Source organism: Macaca fascicularis, chromosome 20 (assembly GCF_037993035.2).
Source record: "Macaca fascicularis isolate 582-1 chromosome 20, T2T-MFA8v1.1".
Lineage (NCBI taxonomy): Eukaryota > Metazoa > Chordata > Mammalia > Primates > Cercopithecidae > Macaca > Macaca fascicularis.
The window spans coordinates 12,181,082-12,205,269 of NC_088394.1; the positions used below are offsets into that span (position 1 = coordinate 12,181,082).

At 51.8% G+C, this 24,188-nt stretch overlaps 1 protein-coding gene across 1 annotated transcript in view; it reads right to left on the reverse strand.

Annotated features, from left to right (window-relative positions):
• Nucleotides 1-24,188, reverse strand: part of LOC102140761 (uncharacterized) — a 153,704-nt gene that overhangs the window by 121,088 nt on the left and 8,428 nt on the right. Inside the window, exons 4-10 of the mRNA XM_045382987.3 lie at nucleotides 23,788-23,858; nucleotides 20,997-21,162; nucleotides 20,784-20,918; nucleotides 18,735-18,915; nucleotides 12,933-13,072; nucleotides 6,055-6,158; nucleotides 4,781-4,946 (exon numbers count right to left, since the gene is read on the reverse strand). Of these exons, the coding sequence (XP_045238922.2) occupies nucleotides 4,781-4,946; nucleotides 6,055-6,158; nucleotides 12,933-13,072; nucleotides 18,735-18,915; nucleotides 20,784-20,918; nucleotides 20,997-21,162; nucleotides 23,788-23,858 (963 nt within the window). The remainder of the gene's footprint in view (nucleotides 1-4,780; nucleotides 4,947-6,054; nucleotides 6,159-12,932; nucleotides 13,073-18,734; nucleotides 18,916-20,783; nucleotides 20,919-20,996; nucleotides 21,163-23,787; nucleotides 23,859-24,188) is intronic.

Below are 24,188 nucleotides of genomic sequence, written 5' to 3' on the forward strand. Positions count from 1 at the left end.
AGTCTCACTCCTGTCACCCAGGTTGGAGTGCAGTGGCACAATCTCAGCTCACTGCAACCTCCGCCTTCTGGGATCAAGCGATTCTCCTGCCTCAGCTTCCTGAGTAGCCGGAATTACAGACGTGCACCACCATGCCCGGTTAATTTTTGTATTTTTAGTAGAGATGGGGTTTCACCATTTTGGCCAGGCTGCTCTCGAACTCCTGACCTCAGGTGATCTGTCCACCTCCCAAAGTGCTAGAATTACAGGCATGAGCCACCACGCCCGGCCTGCCCAGCTCTGTTCTTTCCTTGAATTCTTCACCAGGTCTGTGTTATGCTAGGATGTGAGCACACTGTGTGAACGTGTGAACATGAGCATCCGCGTGTGTGCTGTGGAATCCCAGTGCTTGTGTGTATGTTCCCATGTCGGTGTGCAGGAGTCTCAGGTCACTCGAGTACCCTAGTATGCATGTATTTCCTGGTGGATGCCTGTGCACACGTGTCCCCATGTGGGCACCTCGTGTGTCCCAGTGGGTGTGTGCATGTGCCCATGTATCCAGGTACGTGTGTGTGCACTGTGTGTCCCTTGTGTGCCCATGCACAGCCGAGTTTATCTTGGTGTGCCTGTGCATGTGTCCAGGTGTGGGTGGCTGTCTCCACACGTCCCACTGCGTAAGTGTCCTGCTGTATGTGCATGTCCTGCCATGTGTTCACATGTGCACACGCTGGGGTGTATATCTGCATCTCCAGGTATATAAGTCTTGGCATGTATGCCTCAATATATATGTGTGTGTGTGTGTGTGTGTGTTGACAGGTCTATGGTGTGGGTGTGTGTCCCTGCATTTCCCCATGTGGGTGTCCTTGGAAAGCCTGCCTCGGTGTGAGCCTGCATCAGTGTGTGTGGGGGTCTGTGTGTGTATACATGATCCAGCATGTGTGTGCATATCCCTGTGTGTTTGTATGTCCCTGTGCCTTGGTGTGAGCCTGTGTCAGTGTACGTGTGGGTCCGTGCATGTACACATCATCCAGTATACGTGTGCAAGTCCCAGTGCAATGGGTGCATGCTTCAGTGTGTGTGGGGCGTGTCCCGTGTGCATACACGTGCGCTCAGGATGCATGTGTGTGGGTCTTGGCGTGTGCATCTCACTGCATGTTTTTTTGTGTGAAAGGACAGGGGTGTGTGGAGCCTGGAAAAAGCACATTCAATGTTTCCCTATATTTGGGCAAGGAAAACAAAGCTGTCTGTTTTCTTAATACAGAGCAGGGCAAGCGGGCTGGGCTGGGAGAGCAGGGGTTATAAAAAGACTAAGAAGCTCTCGGGCACGTGGGAGGGGCTGCCTGCTGGAGGTTCCCGCCTCTGCCTACTGTGCCCAAGAAAGGTGGTGGGGGCACAGAAAGGGCAGGCTCGGGCCTGTCCCAGACCAAAGCTGGAGCCAAAAGCCTGGTCACGCCCTGCAGGGCTGTGGGGCAGGCTGGTGCCACTTGGCTGGCAGAGAGCCCAGATCTGTGAGCCGCTTCCGGTGGCCCCGCCAGGAGAGCTGGGCCAGCATGAGGCCTGGGTGCTGAGCAGTCCAGACAGTAATGACGCAGATGGTTCTGTGTATGGCTGCCCTGGGGATGCGCCCAGAACGGCCAGCCTTCCCCGTTTTCACAAAAAACAGAAACCACATCACAAAGAGAAGTACAAATAATTTTGAAAGAAAAATAAATTTTAAAAAAGAAAAAAAAGAAAGCGGGAGGAGAAAAAACAACAACGCAAAAATCTCTAACTTATGAAGGCTTACTTACACTTCAGTTAAAAGTCTGTTTAAAATATTCACTCTTTTTCATTTTTAAAGATGGAAAAATAAAATTATCCTCAAACCTGTGACCCTTATTGAGCTGATTTCACTTTTCCAACATGATTCTAAAGCTCAGTCATCATGCTCAAGCCAACCCTCCCTGAAAAGGTAAGACAACAGAGCTGGGAGAAGACAAGACAGGAAGCGTCGGGACCTGAGTGAGATCAAACACCAGCTCGAAAGCATCAAGAAGCCGCACTTCACCAACATGAAGAACTTCTGTTCATCGAAAGACACATGAAGAAGACCGGGCGCAGTGGCTCATGCCTGTAATCCCAGCACTTTGGGAGGCCGAGGCAGGCAAATCACATGAGCTCAGGAGTTCGAGACCAGCCTGGCCAACATGGTGAAACCCCGTTTCTACTAAAAATACAAAAAAATTTAGCAGGATATGGTGGTGTACATCACAATCCCAGCTACTCAGGAGGCTGAGGCATGAGAATCACTTGAACCCGGGAGGCGGAGGTTGAAGTGAGCTGAGATCGCGCCACTGCACTTCAGCCTGGGCAACAGAGGCTCTGTCTCGAAAATTAATAAAATAAAATAAAATAAAACAAAATAAAATAAAATAAAATAAAGGCACCATTAAGAGAGGAAACTACAAGGAGGCAACTGAGTATGGCTCAGCTTGGGAAAGAACAAAGTCCCCGCACACACAGCGGCACGGACCAATCCTGCATAGGACGTGGGTGAAAAGAATTCGGCCTCCAAGGCCCATGTGAATCTCAAGAGCAGAAGCGTCAGAACTGTGGTGACCTTTGGACATCACCAACTGGGAGGGGCACTAGGGAGCCTTCTGGAGTCAGAAACATCCTCTCTCTTGTTCTAGGGGTGGTGACACAGGTGAACAAACAGAGTTGTAAAAATTCATGGGCTGGGCACGGTGGCTCATGCCTGTAATCTCAGCACTTTGGGAGTCTGTGGTAGGCGGATCACCTGAGCTCAGAAGTTTGAGACCAGCCTCAACAATGTGGCCAGACCTCATCTATACAAGAATTACAGAAATTAGCCAGGTGTGGTGGTGCATGTCCCAGCTACTCAGGAAGCGGAGGTGGGAGGATCACTTGAGCCCGGGAGGTCGAGGCTGCAATGAGCCATGAATGGGCCACTGCACTCCAGCCTGGGTGACAGAGAGAGAGACTCCGTCTCAAAAAAAAAAAAAAAAAAAAAAAAAAATTGCCCAGCTTGTACACACGAAAAGAGACATGTAATGATCGGAGAGCTTACAATGTGATTAAACCTCACACCTACTGACAGCAACGGGGTGCGCTGGAGGGAATTCCAGAACAGACAGGGCACATTCATGGAAAAAGTGGGGAATCACAGCAGTCTGCGGTTTCCTTGGTGGGAACAGACCCACTCAGCCGCTCGGTCAGGGCCAGTGCTTCCTGGTGGCACAGGACATTCACGATTCGGAAACCCTGGTGAGGGCTAGACAGAAACACCCTCTATTAACCTTGCAACCTTTTTTTTTGGTAAATCTAAAATTATTCTGGACCGGGCACAGTGGCTCATGCCTGTAATCCCAGCACTTTGGGAGGCCAAGGCGGGTGGATCACCTGAGGTCAGGAGTTCAAGACCTGCCTGGTCAACATGGCAAAACTCCATCTCTACTAAAAATGCAAAAATTATCCAGGCATGGAGGCAGGTGCCTGTAATCCCTGCTACTGGGGAAGCTGAGGCAGGGAGAATCGCTTCAACCCGGGGGGTGGGGTGCGGAGGCTGCAGTGAGCCAAGATTGTGCCACTGCACTCTAGCCTGGGCAACAGAGGGAGACTCAGTCTCAAAAATAAATAAATAAATAAATAAATAAATAAATAAATAAATAAATAAATAAAAATTATTCTCAAATAAAAAGTTCATTGAAATACTCTCTCCCTGCTTGCCCCTCACTCCCCACTCCCCCTCCTTCCCCCTCCCTCTCCCCAGACTTCACAAAGCCAGTGCATCCCCAGGACCTGCCAGAGATCATGCAGGGCCTCCTAACTCGAGTACAGAACAAGAAAACACGACCCAGAGAGGCATGAACTCTGGCCTGCAGGTGGAATATCGCACGTGAGGCAGGTACAGTAAGCTGCCCTACCTCTTTGGGCCTCAGTTTTCTCACTTGCAAATTGGGGATAAGAGCACCTACTTCAAACAGACATCTCAAGGGTTAAATGACACCTCCACTACTGGCAGAAATTATTAACCTCATCTCACGCAGATTTCCTAATTTCCAGACTCATTAAATACGTGTTTAAAAAAATAATAGCAGCTCTGATTTCAAGCGCTCAGAGTTCATGCCAGACACCAGGAGAACCACTTCACATGCAGCAATTCATTCCTCACTATGAGCCCAGGATAGAGGTACCACTTCCATTCTCCTTTTAGAGATCAGAAAACAGCCAGGCATGATGGCTCACACCTATAATCCCAGCACTGCGGGAGGCTGACGCGGGTGGATCACTTGAGGTCAGGAGTTCCAGACCAGCCTGGCCAACAAGGTGAAACCCCGTCTCTACTGAAAAAAAAAAGATACGAAACTGAGCAGGGTGTGGTGGCGGGCGCCTGTAGTCCCAGCTACGTGGGAGGCTGAGGCAGAAGAATCGCTTGAACCCGGGAGGTGGAGGTTGCAGTGAGCTGAGATTGCACCACTGCTCTCCAGCCTGGGTGACACAGCAAGACTCCGTCTCAAGTAATAATAATAATAATCAGAAAACAGGCTCAGAACAGTTAAGTCACTTGCCTGGGATCACACAGGTGGGAGGCACAATGCTGACACTTGAACCCGGAACTCTCTGATACCAAAGGCTCCCTTGAACCTGCCACAGCAGCCCAGGAGGTTGGGCAGTCTGGCCCCCTCCGCTGATCCTATGAGGGGCTGGCACAAAAGAACCAATCACCTCCCCCGCGTCTAACCGGCAGCCAACCAGGGAAGGAGGACACCCGGGCTCTGGGTGGGGTGCAGGGACTCACCAGCAGCATGTGAACCATAGCATCTGTGGGCTGTGGGAGGAAGGCCAGTGATGACAGCCACGCCTCCGCCTCGTCTGCCTCCACCTCCCCGGATGCGATGAGTTCCTTCATGAGGCCCACACAGTGCTCTGTCCCACAGGAAGGCAGGGCATCCACCAGTGGCTGCCTGAGATCGTCAAGGTGACCCACACGTGCTGAGCGCCTGCAAGCCTCATCTCACCGAAGTCACCCGGGGGTAAACTGAGGCTCAGAGAGGTAACGTGCAGACATTCCCACTCTCACACCTTGGGAGGGGCTGACCCGGGTCTGGGATCCCTTGAGCCTGGCTGACACCTGTGCTCTTAGCACAGCAACACCCAGCCCAGACCCTGGCAGCTCTACCCACCCAAAAAACACAGTGGTTTGGGAAAACACAAGTCCACACCCAGTGCTCTGCTGAAATCCACCCAAGCAAATGTCACCGAGTAGGAGTAAAAATCCCTAGCGGAACAGGAACCAACAATCAGCAAATGGTCTCTCGTTTAAACCTCAGATACTCAGCACAACATCAGGACATTTATTTTTTCCTTTTTTCTGAGACAGCGTCTCACTCTGTCACCCAGGCTGCAGTGCAGCGGTGCGGTCACACCTCACTGCAGCCTCTACCTCCTGGGCTCAGGTGATCCTCCCACTCGGCCTGCCAAGTACCTGGGACCACAGGTGTTCACCACCCCCTCGAGCTAACTTTCAAATTTGTTGTGGAGATGGGGGCATTGCTTTGTTGCCCAGGCTGATCTCAAACTTCTGAGCATAGCCCTGAGCTGACCGAGTTAGTGCCTCAGAGATTCCCCTCCGAGATTAGGAGTCTCTTTACCCCCCTTACTGGCTCCAAATCAGCAAGGTCTGGGTGGTGGAATCCCCGCTCTGCCCAGCACCTCCCAGCCCTGACTCTCCACCCCCCGCAGGAGGGTACCCTGGGCGCATTGGAATGCTAATTCCAGCAAGAGGGTCCCTGTCTGGAGAAGGGAACAATGGCTGTCTTTATCCGCCAGGCCCTTCAGCTTCTGGTCTCACGCAGGATCAAGCTTGGGCCCCGTGGGAACCTCCAGGCTCCCCACTTAATCTCCTTCTTGGGGCACGTTTTCAGACCGAGGACAACTCAGTGTCGTGGGGACGGGATGAGGCATCAGCATCCATCCCTCACTGGGAACCCGGAACAGCACAAATACTCCCCACAACCCAGGGATGCCCCCAGCCAGCTCCTGGTCCATCCCCCACCCGGAGAGGGGCCTTACCCGTTGTTTCGGCATTTGAAGGAAGAATCTCGCCAGAGTTCCATCAGCTCACCCCCGGAAAGGCCCTGGAGCTGGGACACCAGTGTCAGGAACAAGTCCATGGCCTGGGATTCAGAGGGAGCAGCATGAGACACCCAGCAGTGTAGAGGATCCCCGAAGTTCACCTCACCCGTCCCCTGCCTGCAAGCACAACCGTGGGGAAAGTAGGAAGGACCTGCTACCTTCTCCCAAGGTGTCCTGAGACCCAGTGAGATGAAGCTCCAGGTCTGGCTTCTCCCTCACTACACCCCCAGCCCCTACAAGCACACAGGTGGGCTCATTTTTCTTTAATGTAAAAGGTATTTATTGAGCACCTACTATGTGCCTTGCATTGCACTCAGGATATGGCAGTGAAAGAACAGGCAGAGTGTCTGAATCTGTGGCATCTAATAAAAGCCCAATAAATGTTCACTATCATTGTAATATAATTATTCTAATGAGTCTTAGCATATTTCAAATATTTACTGAGGTAGCAATCTTTTCCTATATACTATATATATATATTTTTTGAGACAGTCTCACTCTGTTGCCCAGGCTAGGGTAGAGTGACACGATCTCGGCTCAATGCAACCTCCATCTCCTGGGTTCAGGTGATTCTCCTGCCTCAGCCTCCTGAGTAGCTGGGATTACAGGCACCTGTGACCATGTCTGGCTAATTTTTTGTATTTTTAGTAGAGACAAGGTTTCCCCATGTTAGCCAGGATGGTCTTGATCTCCTGACCTCATGATCTGCCCACCTCAGCCCCCCAAAGGGCTGGGATTACAGGCATGAGCCACCACGCCTGGACTATTTTTTTTTCTAAGAGACAGGGTCTCCCTCTGTCTCCCAGGATGGACTGCAGCAGCACAATCACTTCTTACTGCAGCCTCAACCTCCTGGGCTCAAGCGATCCTCCCACCTCAGCCTCCCGTGCAGCTGGGAATACAGGCACCCATCACCACGCTCAGCTAATTTTTTTGTATTTTTCATAGAGATGAGGTTTCACCATGTTGCCCAGGCTGGTCTCAAACTCCTGGGCTCAAGTGATCCACCCACCTTGGCCTCCCCAAGTGCCAGGATTCCAGGCGTGAGCCATCGTTCCCACCCTTTTCCAATATTTCTAATTTTAAAAAATGTAATTGTTTTATATAATTATTAACAGTGATGACTAATAAAGGGCATTATAAGGGGTGCAGAGGGCCCAAAACTCACAAGAAATAAAGGACTGCACTCAGAGAACAGCCCCTGGGTTTACGACACATTTAGCTTGGGAAACCTTCCCTTCTGGTACCCCTGTAGTCTCAGGCTGACTGCATGGCCTGAACCCAAAGCTACAGAAAGAGCAACAAGGTAGGAGCCAAGCCAAGCCAAGCCAGGTCCTGGCTTCCTTCAGGAAAGCCCCCATGCTTCCCCCAGGCTTGACCAGGGCCAGGTCTGAAGCCCCCACCCACCCAGGGTTCCTCCGAGACTGGGACCTGCTTCCCTGACCCTGGACCTCCCTTCTGTGTGTGGCTGTGACGGAATCCCCTGCACACACAGCTCGATCTCAGCAAGATACAGCCTGCAACACAGACCCTAACTCGTCACTCGGCCCACCTGCCAACGTGTCTGCCTGCCAGAGTCCAGGCAGCCTTCCCAGAATGTGCCTTCTGTGGGCACAGCCAGCGGCAACCCTCAGCTCTTTCCTTCCTCCGGTGGGACCCACGAGCCAGCACCTGCTGCAGGCTAACTGCCACCATCGCAGCTGGCCCTGACCACTGGTAGCCTAAAAGACTCTATTGCCCATTTTGGGTCTGCTGTCCAAAAAAATTTCAGTTCCAGGCCTGCTTCCTTCCTTCCTAATGGGCTCGGCCACATTTCCCTCTGGCTGGTGGCTGCCTTTCCCCGACTGCCCTTAGCACCCTGGGTTCGGAACACGTGTGCAGAGGGGCACCTGGGGATGGTGCCTGCCTGGGACCACTCCTCCTGCTCTGGGCAAGCCTCTGGCCACAAGTGTTACCCTGAAAATGGGCCTTTCAGATCCAGGCACAACAGGAGGGATCATTAGTGGCTCATCCTGGTTTCCCTTCACTGGGAGAAGAAGAAACTCAAAAGGAGAAAAGAGGGCAGATCTAGGCAGGCTCTGGATAGAGACAAAGGGTCCAAGGCTCCCGCCTAGAAATCAAGACTGGGGCCTGGCGGTAGTTCACGCCTATAATCACAGCACTTTGCGAGGCCGAGCAGGGTGGATCACTGGAAGTCAGGAGTTTGAGACCAGCATGGCCAACCTGGTGAAACCCTGTATCTACTAAAAATACAAAAATTAGCCAGGCATGGTGTTGCATCCCTGTTAATCCCAGCTATTCAGGAGGCTGAGGCAAGAGAATCACTTGAACCAGGAGATGGAGTTTGTAGTTGCAGTGACCCGAGATCACGCCACTGCACTCTCCAGCCTGAGCAACAGAGCGAGATACCATCTCAAAAAAAAAAAAAGACAGACATGTAAGTCAATAAGAAACCTGCCACCCCCATCACCACCAGTAACACATCATAATAGTAATAAGGCTGGGTGCAGTGGCTCACACCTGTAATCCTAGCACTTTGGGAGGTCGAGGCAGGCAGATCACTTGCGGTCAGGAGTTCGAGACCAGCCTGGCCAACATGGTGAAACCTCATCTCTACCAAAAATACAAAACCTAACTGGGCATGGTAGCGCAAGCCTGTAATTCCAGCTATTCAAGAGGCTGAGACAGGAGAATCACTTTAACTCGGGAGGCAGAGGTTACAGTGAGCCAAGATCGCACCACTGCACTCCAGCCTAGGTGACAGAACAATACCGTCTCGAAAAAAAAAAAAAACTGTAATAATAAATACGTCACTAGTTACTTTGCAAGGAGCCTTTACTACGTTCCAGGCACTGGTCTAAGCTGACAGAAAAGGAAAGTGACATTCAATAAGTGTTTGAGTCAGGTGCCGCTGGCCACATGCTACTCAGTAGCAGAGCAGAGACTTGAACCCAGGGCACCAGTTCCTAAACCCACTTTCTTAACCAGCATCCTATATGCAATGGCTAAAAAAAAAAAAAAAAAAAAAAAAAAGTCCTGATTTGTAGCGTTTGCCAATTCCCATGGTGTAAATACACCCACCATGGTCAATTTCAGGCAACCAACATGCAATTGCTAAGGACAGACCTGGGAAGAAATGCACCTTAGCATATCATATCATATTTCCACCATACAGTTACAACAAACATGACTAACCTCTAATGGAAAGACAATAGTAAAATGTAGTAAAATAACCAGGTAGTCGTGGTTTGGAGTATTTAATACCTTTGTTTCTAATATAATTATTTTTATTTGATTTTTAAATTTTTCTTCCTTTTTTTTTTTTTCGGATAAGAGTCTCACTCTGTCACCCAGGCTGGAGTGCAGTAGTATGATCCCAGCTCACTGTAGCCTCAACATCCCAGGCTCAAGCCAACCTCCTGCCTCAGCTTCCCAAGTAGCCAGGACCACAGGCATGTACCACCATGCTTGGCTTCTTTTGTGTAGAGATGGGCTCTTCCTATGTTGCCCAAGCTGGTCTCAAACCCCTGGGCTCAAGTGATCATCCATCTTAGCCTTCCAAAGTGCTGGGATTACAGGTGTGAGTCACCGTGCCCAGCCTATTTACTTGTTGATACACATTAGATGCACATATTTTCAGGGTACCCATGGAATAATTTGATACATTCATCTAATCAAATCAGGATAATTGCGATATCCATCACCGTAACTATTTACCTTTTCTTTACATTAGAAACGTTCAAATTATTCTCTTCTAGCTATTTTTAAATGTAGCATTAATGTTAATTATAGTCATCATAGGAATCTATCGAGTGTTAGTCTGATTTCTATTGAAGTGTGTATTTGTACCCATCAGTCAGCTATGTTAATACGACTATTTTGTTTTGTTTTGTTTTATTTTATTTATTTATTTGAGGTGGAGTCTTGCTCTTGTCGCCCAGGCCGGAGTGCAGTGGAGGGATCTCTGCTCACTGCAACCTCTGCCTCCTGGGTTCAAGTGATTCTTCTGTCTCAGCCTTCCAAGTAGCTGGGATTACAGGCTCCTGGCCAATTTTTGTATTTTTAGTAGAGACGGGGTTTCACTATGTTGACCAGGCTGGTCTTGAACTCCTGACCTCAGGTGATCTGCCTGCCTCAGCCTCCCAAAGTGCTGGGATTACAGGCGTGAGCCACTGTGCCTGGCCACAACTTAATGTTTAAAACAGCAGTGTTTAACAACCAGTCTGCGGGACACCTGGAAATCTACTCACCCACTCTTGTGAGCCAGTCCTGTTCTGCCACTGTCCACACCGTTTCGTGACTGCACACAGTCAGCCCTTAATAAACACCTGTAACTCCAGCTCCTTGTTCTCAGAACACCCAAGATTGGTGATTAGCCATGCCCTCTCCCAGGCATCTTTCCTGGCAGCCTGGAGTTGGCCCCACTGGCTCCCTCTGTCTGTCCCCTCCCACACCCAATGCACTCTTGCTTCCTCCTCCTTTGTTCCTTAGGGATGCCCTTGGCCATCCCACCCTCTGCCCCCCACATCGAAACTCCGGGACCTCTCCACAGAGGGCCCGACTCGGGGGTTTGCTTTCTATTGAGCGCTGAGTCCTGGTTTTGTTTCTGGACTGAAAAACAAACCTTGTCTCCCACCCACCATCAATGGGGAGGGGCAGAGGCATTTCAAGCCAAAGCTCATGAGGTCTGTCCCCCTGGCAACCCAGGCAGGCCCTCAGCCCTCCCAGGGGCCCAGGAGCTGCTTGGTGTGCACTGATGTGGCCCTGCAAAGCCATTTCCAGCAACAGGGTCCTCAGCTTTTCACCCCTCAGCCCAGGGGACCTCCCCGGTGGCAATAACTTCCTTTTCAGTCTGTAAGTAAAAGACAGCCACACAGTGCCCTCTGGGGCTAGCTCCACCAGCATCCAAAAGTGGAGACCCAGGCCTGCAGCCCTTGCCCTGAGCCACCCCTGCCAGGGGAAATGTCCAGTTAGGTGGTCAGGCGTGCTTTTAAGGCCAAAGAACGCAGTCCTGTCTTCCCATCAAGCCATGAGGTTCAGCAGTGCAACGGTTACAGCACAGGTCACAAAGCAGTGGTCCCCTACTGGTGACAACTGTGCTCCCCAGGGCCATCTCGCTGCCACGGACTACAGGTAGGGATGATGATAACATCTAGTGAGGAGAGGCCAGAGATGCTGCTAAACATCCCACATTGCCCATGACAGCCTCCCCCACACCCCCGACAAAGAATGACCCAGCCCTTGGTGTCCACAGCACCCAGGGTGAGAAACCCTGCCTTGGGCCAGGCTGCCTGGGTTAACAGCCCAGCTCTATCACTTACTAGCACTGTGGCTTTAAGCACATTTCCTAAACTCTTCAAGCTTCAGTTTGCTCATCTGTAAAATGGGCACAATGATATGAATATCACTGAGATGATTAAATTAGGTAACACAAGTCAGGGCCTGGAGCTTATTGTCTGAGCATACACTAAGTGCTCAATTAAACTATAAAGCCTTGGCAGAGTGCAGCGGCTTACGCCTGTAATCCCAACACCTTGGCAAGCTGAGGTGGGAGGATTATTTGTGTCCAGAAGTTCAAGACAAGCCTGGGCAACATGGCGAAATCCCGTCTCTACAAAAAACACAAGAATTAGCCAGGTGTGGTGGCATGCACCTGCAGTCCCAGCTACTCTGGAGGCTGAGGTGAGAGGATCGCTTTAGCCTGGGAGGTCAAGGCTGCAGTAAGCCATGACTGCACCACTATACTCCAGCCTGGGCAACAGAGTGAGACGCTGTCTTAAAAAAAAGGCTGGGCACAGTGGCTCATGCCTGTAATCCCAGCACTTTGAGAGGCCGAGGTGGGTGGATCACGAGGTCAGGAGATCAAGACCATCCTGGCTAACACGATGAAACCCCGTCTCTACTAAAAATACAAAATCGGAAGACTGAGGCAGGAGAATGGCGTGAACCTGGGAAGCAGAGCTTGCAGTGAGCCAGGATTGCACCACTGCACGCTAGCCTGGGGGAGAGCAAGACTCTGTCTCAAAAAAAAAAAAAAAAAAAAATTGCAGAACATTGAATGGAGGCCCCCAAAATTATATGTCTGTGTCCTACGTCCTAGATCTTGTAAATTTCCCTTATTTGGAAAAAGGATCTTTGCAGATGTAATTAAGTTAAGGATCTTGAGATACGATTATCCTAGATTATTTGGGCGAGTCTTCAATCCAATGACACATCACTTTCCTCCCCCAGGGACTGTACCATGCTAAACCATCTCTCTTATGCTTTGCATCTTACATGTGGGTTCAAGGCCCTCTCTCAGAAAAAGACAGTTGGGGAGGAGAATCTCATCATCACAGCTCAGCCTCAGGACCTCAGATTCTTGATGATCACCAAGGAAGGAACTGGCCATAAGTCTCAAAGTCACATCTGCCTCTTGACTTGAAACAGCCAGGAGTTTTGAAGGAGGCCTGGGCCATGTGTTTCTAACTTTGCTGTGGGAAGTCCTCAATGCTGAGGCTCACATGTGGCTAGGTCTGGGAGGTTACACTGCAAGTCAAGAGGACTGTTGTATGCTCCTAGACAGACAGAGGAGAAAAGACTTCCCCTCTGCCCACATCCAACCTGGACTGGGGCACTGGCTTGGCATACAACATCTAGATTTCCTTGCTTTTGCAATGAGGTACAGTTGTGCAGTGCACAACCTACCCACCCATACATGACAGCCTTGACATTAAATATGAGAGGATGGGCCATGATATGGGCAGGAAGAGGAAGGTGTCCTAGGGACTCAGGGCCAAGAAAGACTCTGGCCTGGGGCTGGAGAAGCCACTTACCTCCAAGCTAGTGGTCTGAGCCAGGCATAGCCTCCTCACTAACGTGGCTGCGGTGGCCACCATGGCCTGGGATGGTGTCTCCTCCCACTCATACAGCAGGCTGCTTGGGGTCATGTCTTTATCATCTCCAGCATCTGGATCTGAGATGGGAAGAGGTTGATGGGATGACCATATGGGGAAAGGCCAGAGTGAGCTAGAAAGCCCTCTGGGAGTTGCCCCCATCCCACCAATGCTTCCTTCAGCATGTTTCAGGCAACAGGTAAGATGGGTGTCTACGAGGGAAATCATGGCACCATCCCTGCAAACAGCCTAAGATGGGAAGCACCTATGTACCCACCAGCGGGAGCTGGGCAAACAAACTGTGGACCACTCACACCAGGGAACACTGAGTATCTTTTTTTTTTTTTTTTGAGATGGAGTCTCACTCTGTCGCCCAGGCTGCAGTGCAGGAGCCCTATCTCGGCTCACTGCAAGCTCCGCCTCCCGGGTTCACGCCATTCTCCTGCCTCAGCCTCTGGAGTAGCTGGGAATACAGGCGCCCACCACCACGCCCAGCTAATTTTTTTGTATTTTTAGTAGAGACGGGGTTTCACCGTGTTAGCCAGGATGGTCTCGATCTCCTGACCTTGTGATCTGCCTGCCTCGGCCTCCCAAAGTGCTGGGATTACAGGCGCCTGCCACCACGCCCGGCTAATTCTTTTATATTTTTAGCAGAGACAGGGTTTCACTGTGTTAGCCAGGATAGTCTCAATCTCCTGACCTTGTGATCCACCCGCCTCGGCCTCCCAAAGTGCTGGGATTGCAGGCATGAGGCACTGTGCCCGGCCAACGCTGAGTATCCTTTAACAGAAACAGGTCAGCAGGACACGCCCTGCTTTGGAAAGATCTCCAAGCCATCGAGTGACCAAGGCAAGATGCAGAACAGTGTATGGTTCAAAAATAAAAATAGACTGCTCTAAGACAGGCACAGAGGCTCACACCTGTAATCCCAGCACTTCGGGAGGCCAAAGTGGATGGATCGCCCGAGGTCAGGAGTTCGAGACCAGCCTGGCCAGCATGGTGAAACCTGTCTCTATTAAAAATACAAAAAATTAACTGGGCGTGGTGGCAGGTGCCTGTAGTCCCAGCCACATGGAAGGCTGAGGCAGGAGAATTGCTTGAACCTGGGAGGTGGAGGTTGTAGTGAACTGAGATCACGCCACTGCACTCCAGCCTGGGCCACAAGAGCGAGACCCCGTCTCAAAACAAAACAAAACACCAGACCAACCAAATAGACACAGTCGCCTATGTATCTGTAAGTACACAGAATTTGTCTGGAAGAGTATACTGGAAGCAAGGAATGGTGTCAGCCTCTGGAGAGGGGGGACTCATTTTAACCGTGTCCTTTTGTACCATGTCACACATAACCTTGTCAAAACAATAAATCTCCATCTCTCTCATGCATTCAGTCCTGTGACTGCTTCCTAATAACGATGGGTGATGGCAGAAACTGCCCTCTGCTCTGCACACAGCCATGGTGTTAACCTTTCCTAAGTCCCGCTTGGACCCCCACACCTCAGTCAAAGACCTACCCTCGAATCCACAATCCACACCTCCCTCAGCTTCAATGCTCCTTGGCAAAGGCGTGCGCCTTCTAGATGCTGTCCACCACCCCCTGGCCGCCTGCAGGCCGGGGCACCCGCCCTCACAGTGTGTCCGGCTCCACACAGGTGCACACATTTATCCATCTAATCCTCAGACCTCTCCTTAGCCCCCCAGGTGCCTGGGACACACAGAGGTCGCTCACGCCCCAGGGAAACACTTCCTGTTTCCTCCCTGAATGCTCTTTCCTGCATCTTCCCAAAGCTGATCTTGTCTTATCCTTCAGCAAAATCATTACTTCCTCAGAGGCCCTCTTACCCACCACCCCCACCCCACCGCCACCCCGTCTAAGTCACTGGCTGTCATGCAGCTGTTTAACTTCTTTCCTGACACAGATCACAGTCTCAAGCCACCCTGACTGGGTTTTTTCCCCCCCATCTGTGGTTCCCCCCTCCCAGGAGGGTGTCAGCCTCAGTGTGACAGGAATGGAGTCGACCATGATCACAGCCCTGTCCCCAGAGCCCCAGCAGTGCTTAGCACCAACAGGTGCTCAGACAGGCATTTGGGGTAAGCATGAATGAAAACACACTCCTGATGACCTGCCAAGAATCTGCAAACCTAAGGAGAATTCTCCCATGACAGCTGGGAACCAGATGACTCCAACCCAGGGAGAAGGACAGGGCCAAGTCAGGGCCATCTGAACCCAGTGCGGAACTTCAAGGAGGGATAAAGGCTCATTCCCGAGTGTGCCTTTGGGATCAGGCCCTAAAGAATGGGGCCAGGAGGATGTGAACGTTCATAGACGCCACGTGTCAGGTGCTTAGCTAAAGGCAGTGATGATTTTCTTTTTTCTTTTTTTTTTTTTTTTTTCAGAAGGGGTCTCACTCTGTCACCCAGGCTGGAGTGCAGTGACGCGATCACAGCTCACTGCAGCCTCGACCTTCTGGGCTCAGGTGATCCTCCCACTTCAGACTCCCAAGCAGCTGGAATTACAGACACACACTACCATGCCTGACTAATTTTTTGTATTTTTCACAGTGACGGGGTTTCATCATGTTGCCAGACTGGTCTCGAACTCCTGGAGTCAGGCAGTCTGCTCCCTTTGCCCTCCCAAGGTGCTGGGATTACAGGCTTGAGCCACTGTGCCCAGCTGACCATTTTCTGTAACTTTCCCCATAACCTATGGGATAAGGGGTGACCTACCCATATATTTACAGCTAAGGAAACTGAGGCACAGAGAGACGCTATCAGCCCAAGTCACACAACATAGAGTCAGAATTAGAATCGAGTTCTGACTCCAAAAGCCTCCTGGGAATGACAGTGAAAATATGAAAAAACTCCTCCATACAATGGAATATTACTCAGCAAAGAAAAAGAAAACATTCCAATTCAGGCCACAACATGGATGAACCTTAAACATTGTGCTGAGTGAAGAAGTTAGACAGAAAAGCGCATACTTCATAACCACATTTATATGAAATCCCAGAACAGGAAAATCAGAGGAAGAAAGTAGTTGAGTGGCTGCCAGGGTCTGGGAAGATGAGGGCTCGTGAGCACAAGGTTTGTTTTTAGGGTGGTGACAATGTTCTCAAGTTGATTAACGTGGACCACAGTGGTTCACACCTGTAATCCCAGCACTGTGGGAGGCTGCAGTAGTAAGATCACTTGCAACCAGGAGTTTGAGACCAGCCTGGGCAACACAGCGAGACCCTCTTTCTACACAGAAAGTTTAAAAAATTAGCCGGGCATGGTGGTGCACAGCTGTAATGGGGAGGCTGAGGCTGGGAGAATCCCTTGAGCTAGAGAGGTCGAGGCACTATTGCATTCCAGCCTGGGTGACAGAGCAAGACTGCCTCTTTAAAAAACTAAGTTGAAGACTGGGCACGGTGGCTCATGTCTATAATCCTAGCACTTTGGGAGGTCAAGATGGGCAGATCACCTGAGGTCAGCAGTTCGAGCCCACCCTGGTTGTAAAACCCCATCACTACTAAAAACACAAAATTAGCTGCGCATGGTGGCAGGTGCCTGTAATCCCAGCTACTCAGGAGGCTGAAGCAGGAGAATCGCTTGAGCCCAGGAGGAGGAGGTTGCAGTGAGCTGAGATCACGCTACTGCACTCCAGCCTGGGCAGCAGAGCCAGACTCCATCTCAAAATAATAATAATAATGATGATGATGATAATAATAATAATAATAATAATGGGGCCTAGCATAGTGGCTCACGCCTGTAATCCCAGCAATTTGGGAGGCCGAGGCAGGCGGATCGATCACCTAAGGTCAGGAGTTTGAGACCAGGTTGGCTGACATGGGGAAACTCCATCTCTACTAAAAATACAAAAATTAGCCGGGCATGGTGGTACACATCTGTAATCCCAGCTACTCGGAGGCTGAGGCGGGAGCACTGCGTGAACCTGGGAGAGGAGGTTGCAGTGAGCTGAGATCACGCCACTGCACTCCAGCCTGGGTGACAAAGCAAGCCTCCATTTCAAAATATAAAATAAATAATAAAGTTGATTGTGGTGATGATGGATGTACAACTCTGAATATACTAGAAACCAGTGAACTGTACACTTTAAATGCTGAATTGTATGGTATGTGAATTCTGTCTTAATAAAGCTGTTAAAAAGGAGGAAAAAAAAAGAAATCTCATCCAACTCAGTGGGACACCACTGGGTCCTGGCAAGCCTGGATGCCCTCAGGCACAGCTAGTTTCTGCAGCTGAGGGTCGATGTGCAGGGAGGGCAGACCAAGCTGGGATCCTAGAAGGCGTCCCGTGGTGCTGAGTGAAGCCAGGAAAATGCCAAGGTCCCATCTAGAGGGTTCTCCCCTGGGGGTGCTGGGAGCCTGCCCTTCAAGGCAAACACAATTACCAGCCAGGGCTGTGGAACACACGGCAGGAGTCCAGGCCCCAGCCCTGCCTCTCACTGACTGAGTGACCTTGGACAAGTCATTTGACCTCTTTGAGCCGTAGGTCACTTATCCGAAAAATTTAATTGGTGGGGCACAACGGCTCACACTTGTAATCCCAGCACTTTGGGAAGCTGGAGTGGAAGGGTAATTTGAGCCCAGGAGTTCGAGACCAGCCTGGTTTATGAAACCCTGTCTCTACAAAAACAAACAAACAAACAAACAAATGAAAATTAGCCAGGCATGGTGCTATGTGCCTGCAGTCCCAGCTACTTGGGGGACTGAGGTGGGAGGATCACCTGAGCCTGGGGAGGCTGAGACTACAATGAGCCCTGATCGGACCACTGCTGTCTAGCCTGGGCAACAGAACAAGATTGTGTCTCAAAATAAATAAATAAATAAATAATTTATTTCTTGAGATGGAGTCTTACTCTGTGACCCAGTCTAGAGTGCAGTGGCATGATCTTGGCTCACTGCAACCTCCGCCTCCCGGGTTCAAGCGATTCTCTGGCCTCAGTCTCCCGAGTAGCTGGGATCACAGGTGCCCACCACCACTTCCAGCTAATTTTTGCATTTTTAGTAGAGACAGGGTTTCTGCATGTTGGCCAGGCTGGTCTCGAAACTCCTGAAATCAAGTTATTCGCCTACCTCGGCCTCCCAAAGTGCTGGGAGACACTGCACCCAGCCAAAATTTTTATTTAAATTTAACTAATAACAGTACCTTCCTAATGAGGTTTTGATGAGAATTAAATTAAATACACATAAAGGGCTCAGCACAGCTACTGGCCCACAGTAAATCCTTCCAAAATCCCAGCAGTGAGAATAACCGTTCTTATTTCATCGTTCAGGAAGATAACTGGCTTCCAAACATGGAAAAGCAATCCTCCCCCCAGATACAGGCCTCGCTTGTCTCCTCCTGTGCAAAATTGTAGGAGGGCACCAAGTCCCAGGTAATGCTATGTGTTAGCAGGAACTTTCTGGAAAATCAGAAAACTTGGGTCACTTTGCCCCTAAAATGGGCAGACTGAGGGGTTGCTGAATTTAAGGTTGAGAAACAGAAGATTCCATCTTCACCAAGGACATCCCAGGGAAAAGGGGCTCAACCAAGCCAGGACCATTTGATCTGAACCGGCAGAAAGAGCCTGAAGAATCTTCTAGAAGTGGCTAACTCCCCTGATGATGACCATTTTCAGAAATAGGTCAGAGGTGTCCAGGCCGGGACACAGGGATGGAGCCTGGGCCTGCTTGAGTCCCTATGGCCAGACCACCCTCGCACCACGGTCAGGGGGTGGCCACCAGGGACGGCTGAGGTCACCTGTGCCCGCTGGATCTTGGGACATCTCGTGCAGCAGGCTGAGTGAGGAGAGGGTCCGCATCTGCACGGCACTCGCCTTTGCAGACAGTGGCCCTGCAGCGTCCAGCTCTGTGCAGGAGGCCTCCCGCAGCACGCCGGCCCGGAAGTTCTGGACGCAGGTCAGGCGGGAAGTCAGGCCGGGCTGCAGACCAAGAGGAGAAGAGACAGCTGAGGTCAGGATCTAGCCATCCACAAGACCCAGCCGGAACCAAGGGGAGGAGGAATGAGGGCCCCATCAGAGCCACAGGCCCCATCCTTCTCTCAGCAAGGCTGGGGAGGAGATGCTGAGGGCTGCATCCCAGCATCACCCACCCCTGGCTCGCCTGGATTGTGGCAACAGCAGCCAAGGCAAAGGCAGATGGGAGGTGACAAGGACGAGGGGAAGCAAGAAAGTCTAGCAGACAGTGACCCCCAGGAGAGAAGTGATAAATGTATGAAAACATTCAAATCAGCAGAGGCCCACCTCCACCTCTCAGATGCTGAGACTTTTGATAACAAGTCAACATGAACAATGATCACTTATCATCCTCCTGCAGATGTTTAGTATCTACAAAGCGCTTGCCTCTTCAGGGAGCTGGAGACAGAGGTGTACAGGAGGGCTTGGGGAAGAGGACAGAGGGGCGGGTGCGGTGGCTCATTCCCATAGTTCCAGCACTTGGGGAAGCCAAGGTGGCAGGAATGCTTGAGCTCAGGAGTTCAAGATCAGCCTGGGCAACATAGCAAGACATCATCTCTACTAAAAATAAAATAAAATAAAAAATTAACCAGGAATGGTGGTGTAGTCCCACCAGGTGTAGTCCCACCTACTTGGGAGGCTGAGGCAGGAGGATCAATTGAGCTCAGGAGTTCAAGATCAGCCTGGGCAACATAACAAGACACCATCTCTACTAAGAATAAAAATAAAAAAATTAACCAGGAGTGGTGCCTTGTGCCTGTAGTCCCAGCTACACTCGAGAGGCTGAGACGGGAGGATCACTTGAGTCCAGGAGTTGAAGGCTGCACTGAACCATGATCACACCACTACACTCCAGCCTGAGTGACACAGTGGGATTCTGTCTCTAAGGAAATACATACATACATACATACATACATACAATAAAATTTCTTGAAGGAAAGAGAAGAGGGGAGGGAAGGGGAAGGGAGGAGAGGAGGTAAAGGAAGGAGAACCAAGAAGAGAAGGAATTGGCAGAGAGGACAGGAAGAGCTGAGGAGGGAGGAGACGAAGAGGGAGGAGGGAGGAAAGAGAGAGGAGGAGAGGAGGAGGGAGGAGGAGAGGAGGAGGAGAGGAGGAGGGAGGAGGAGAGGAGGAGGGAGGAGGAGAGGAGGAGGGAGGAGGAGAGGAGGAGGGAGGAGGGGAGGAGGAGGGAGGAGGGGAGGAGGAGGAAGGAGGGGAGGAGGAGGGAGGAGGGGAGGAGGAGGGGAGGAGGAGGGGAGGAGGGGAGGAAGGGAGGAGGAGAAGAAGAGGGAGGAGGAGAGGAAGAGAGAAGAGGGAGGAGGAGGAAGGAGGAAGGAAGAGGGAGGAGGAAGGAGGAGGGGAGGGGGAAGGGGGAAGAGGGGAGGGAGGAGGAAGGAGGAGGGGAGGGAGGAAGGAGGAAGGGAGGGGGGAAGGGGGAGGAGAGGAGGGAGGAGGAGGAGGGAGGAGAGGAGGCAGGAGGAGGGAGGAGGAGGGAGGAGGAGGGAGGAGAGGAGGGAGGAGAGGAGGGAGAGGAAGAGGAGAGGAGAGGAGGGAGAGGAAGAGGAGAGGAGAGGAGGGAGGAGAGGAGGGAGGAGAAGAGGGAGGAGGAAGGAGGAGGAGGAGAGGAGGGAGGAGGAGGAGGAGGAGGAGGAGAGGAGGAGGAAGGAGGAGGGAGGAGGAGAGGAGGAGGAGGAGGGAGGAAGAGAGGAGGAGGAGGAGAGGAGGAGGAGGAGAGGAGGAGGAGGGGGGAGGAGGAGGAGGAGGAGGGAGGAGGAAGAAGAAAAGGAGGGTCTAGGAGAGTAGCAGTCAGGGGCCCAGCCCAGCCCAGCACTCACGGCCACTCCAGGCAGGGCCTGAGAATGCAGCGAGGAGTGTCCCCTGCGCAGGGAGCACTGTGCCAGGTCCTTGGTCTTGTGTAGCCAGTCCCCATGGCGCTGGTATGTGGTGGGACATTGGCCCAGGATGTCCACCTGGGCGGACAGGGTGGGAGACAGGTCAGCCTTCCGGCCACCCCCACCCCCAACTCCTTTCCCATCTCCTGGCCTCACCTCATCGAGGGTGTTGGGGCTGTGGGCCCCCGGGTGGCCCTGCAGGAGGCTCAGCACAGCACGCTTCACGTTCAGCACCCAGCGTGGCTCAGCAGGGTGGGGACACAGGTGGGCCACACGCCCAGAGTGCAGGATGAAGCGGAGTGGGTTGCGGCCCAGGGCGGCACTGCAGGAGGGCAGACGGGTCAAGAGGCACCCTCCAGTGCCCCAGGCCACCTGCTGACTGCCAGAGACCACAGCATTCCTGCCCTCCTACAGGTCAACCCCCATGGGAAGCTCCCAGGAAACCCCACATCCCCCTACCAGATAGCCTTTCTTCCTTCTGCAGCTGGGCTCTGGGGCAGCCAACTGTGCTCTGAGCCACCCCAGCCTTTTCACCCCTGGGACAAATGGACAGGTGTGGGAGACAAGCGTCAAAGAGTAAAAGGCTGAGACCCCAAGCTTTGGAAAGCTGCCTGCTTTCCAAAACACCTCACTTAATCCCAAGAAGGAGCTGAAGGCGTTCTGGATGTACCACCCCAAAATATGCCACTTGGGTATGTTGAGTTTTTTGTGGACCAGTCTCACTCTGTTGCTCAGGCTGGAGTATAGTGGCACGATCATAACTCACTGCAGCCTCAACCTTGTAGGCTTAAACAATCCTTCCGAGTCAGCCACCCGAGTGGCTGGGATTACAGGGCTGGGACCACAGACATGTGGCCACCATGCCCAGCTAATTTTTAAACTTTTTGTAGAGATAGTTTCCTGCTATGTTGCCCAGGCTGATCTCAAACTCCTGGGCTCAAGCAATCCTCCAGTCTCAGCCTCCCAAAGTGCTGGAAATACAGGCATAAACCACTGCACCCTAGCCTCTTGTCTATTTTGAACCAAAGACTGTATTTGTTGAGAAACAGCAAACGTGGGGAGAGGCTTTCTCTAAACTCCCCACTTCTGCCTAAAGACAGATCCCCCAAAAAGAACCTCATTGTCATCAATCCCCTCCAGGGAGCTGCATCCACCTGGGGAGAGCAGCTCTCATCCTGAGAGAGGATGGTGCAAGTCAACACCACACCCAGACAAACTTCATCCTACACTAGCACATCTCCTGTCTCTTCTTCCTCTTTCCTGGAAACCATCTACTCCCCTCTAACTTGCCTTCCTCCCTCCTCCCCTTCCCCCATGAAAATGGTGTATAAGCTCCCAAGTCTCACTACTACTCTGGGGGGCCGTCACTCTTTCATTCCACGATGTCCCTGAGTGTATAAAAAAATCTACCTACCTCTTCTCCTGATGTCAGTTCATTTCTAGACAGAGCTATTGAATCCAGGAAGGTAAAGGGAGTCTTTCCCTCCCCTACAGATCCCACCAGGGAGGTAATTACCCTCCCTCTACCCACATTCCAGATAAGGAAACAGGTTCAGAGCAATGCAGTCTCTTGCTCAGGGCTCCAGCTGGGATTCGAACCCAGGCAGGCTGGCTCTGCAGTCACAGGCTGCAGAAACCCTGAACTGGAAGTGACTTGAGACTCTGTCATTGTTGAGACAAAGAAATGAGGTCCCGAGACGGGGGCCTTCTTGGGGGATATCACACAGCGAATCAGGGGAGGAACTGGCACCAGAATTCAGCCCAGTGCTCCTCCTGCCTGCCCTACCCCTGGCAGACAGGTGCCTGGGTCTGGTATCTGCAGAGTGAAGGGATGGGGAAGGCGGGAGGTGAGGGGTGGTGAAGTCCCCCTTCCGTGCGTGGAGGTGGAACATAGAGATGCTCCAAGATGAAGGGGAAACTGCCAAGTCCCCAGACCCTACAGGCTAGCAAGACAAAACCCTGCGGAACAGATGTGCCCCCACTTCTACTTTCCAGGGGGGCAGCGGTCACTCTCCAGCTCCAATTAAAGCCTGGGGGTCTTCCTAAGGCAGTCCCCCTGGGTCCCAGGCCCTGATGGAGAGAAATGCTAATGGCGCCCACCACTCCCAGAATAGCAAGTGTCAGTCTGGCCTCCAGGAAGTGACAACCCCTGGCCCCGCTGACTTAGCATTTCTGATGAGGAGCTGGGGGACAATAGTCCCCTTGGAGGAGACCCTCCCCTTGCCTTTCAGTGAGGATCTGTCTGTCCCTCAGCAGCATCCCCCATCCTGGTATCCCTAGACAAAGGCTTTATTTCTTAACAAATGAATTTGCAATAAAAACGGAAGAGGAATCTGCAGAGAAGGAGATGCCTTCAGCCTGGCGGCCTGTCTGAGCTCTGAGGCCACCGAGGCCACTGTCAGGGAGGCCTGGGAAACGAGCCACAGAGAGAATCCCAGGCTTGGCTGGGTCACAAAAGAGGGGCTTGGCTTGGGGTGGGAGAGGATGGGGTCTTGGCAGAGTGGGGGAGGGGAAAAGGCAGACCTCCGTGGGCCCAGCAGTCCCATTAGCCGGAGTCTTCCAGAACACACTCAACAACAATGCCCAAGGGGTAATCGGCAGGCGTGAAATCTGGACATGCTGGCAGTGACAGGCAGAACTATGGGATGAGTTCCTCCCACCAGGTAAGAGAAGAGCACCTACGGCTCTCTGGAGTCACCCAAGGCTTCTACATGAAGGCAGCCCCCCAGCGGTCTTCATTGGTGCTTGACAAGGTCAACATAAATACAGAAATTTGTTTGAACTTCAGTCCAAGATGGCATCTCTCTGCTGCAGAGGGGTCACCCTAACCGGTTGTCCTAATCTAATTCAGTGCACCCAGAGCCCGACAGTGGTTGGAAGATGGTAGAGGGCTCACATCTCCAGCCCCATCGTGGGCAGGTCCCAGCCCCATGGCCAAGTGTCTTACCTCAGGCTCTCCGACTCCTTCAGAAGCTCCACCTTGGCCCCCAGGATAGATGTCACCTGGAAGTCTTGGAGCTGAAATGGAGAGCACCATGAGTGAGTGACCTCTCCTGGGATACCCCAGGACCTCACCAGCACCCCACCCACAAAGCAGTTCTAGGGCCCAGGAGGATACATGAACCCATGTTGGGGGCAAGGCAGAGAGACCCCTCCCTTGACCAGGTAACAAAGCCTGGGTGGTGAAGGCTGAATGCCTCACTGAAATAGTCAAGTACCTACAGCTCCCTGCTAAAGGTATGGAAACTTCTCATTTTGCCCAAAAAGACACTGGAAGTGTGGTTGAGGGATTCATGGGACTATACAGTACCAACAAGAATGTGTTACATCATAGAGCAGACAAAGGTT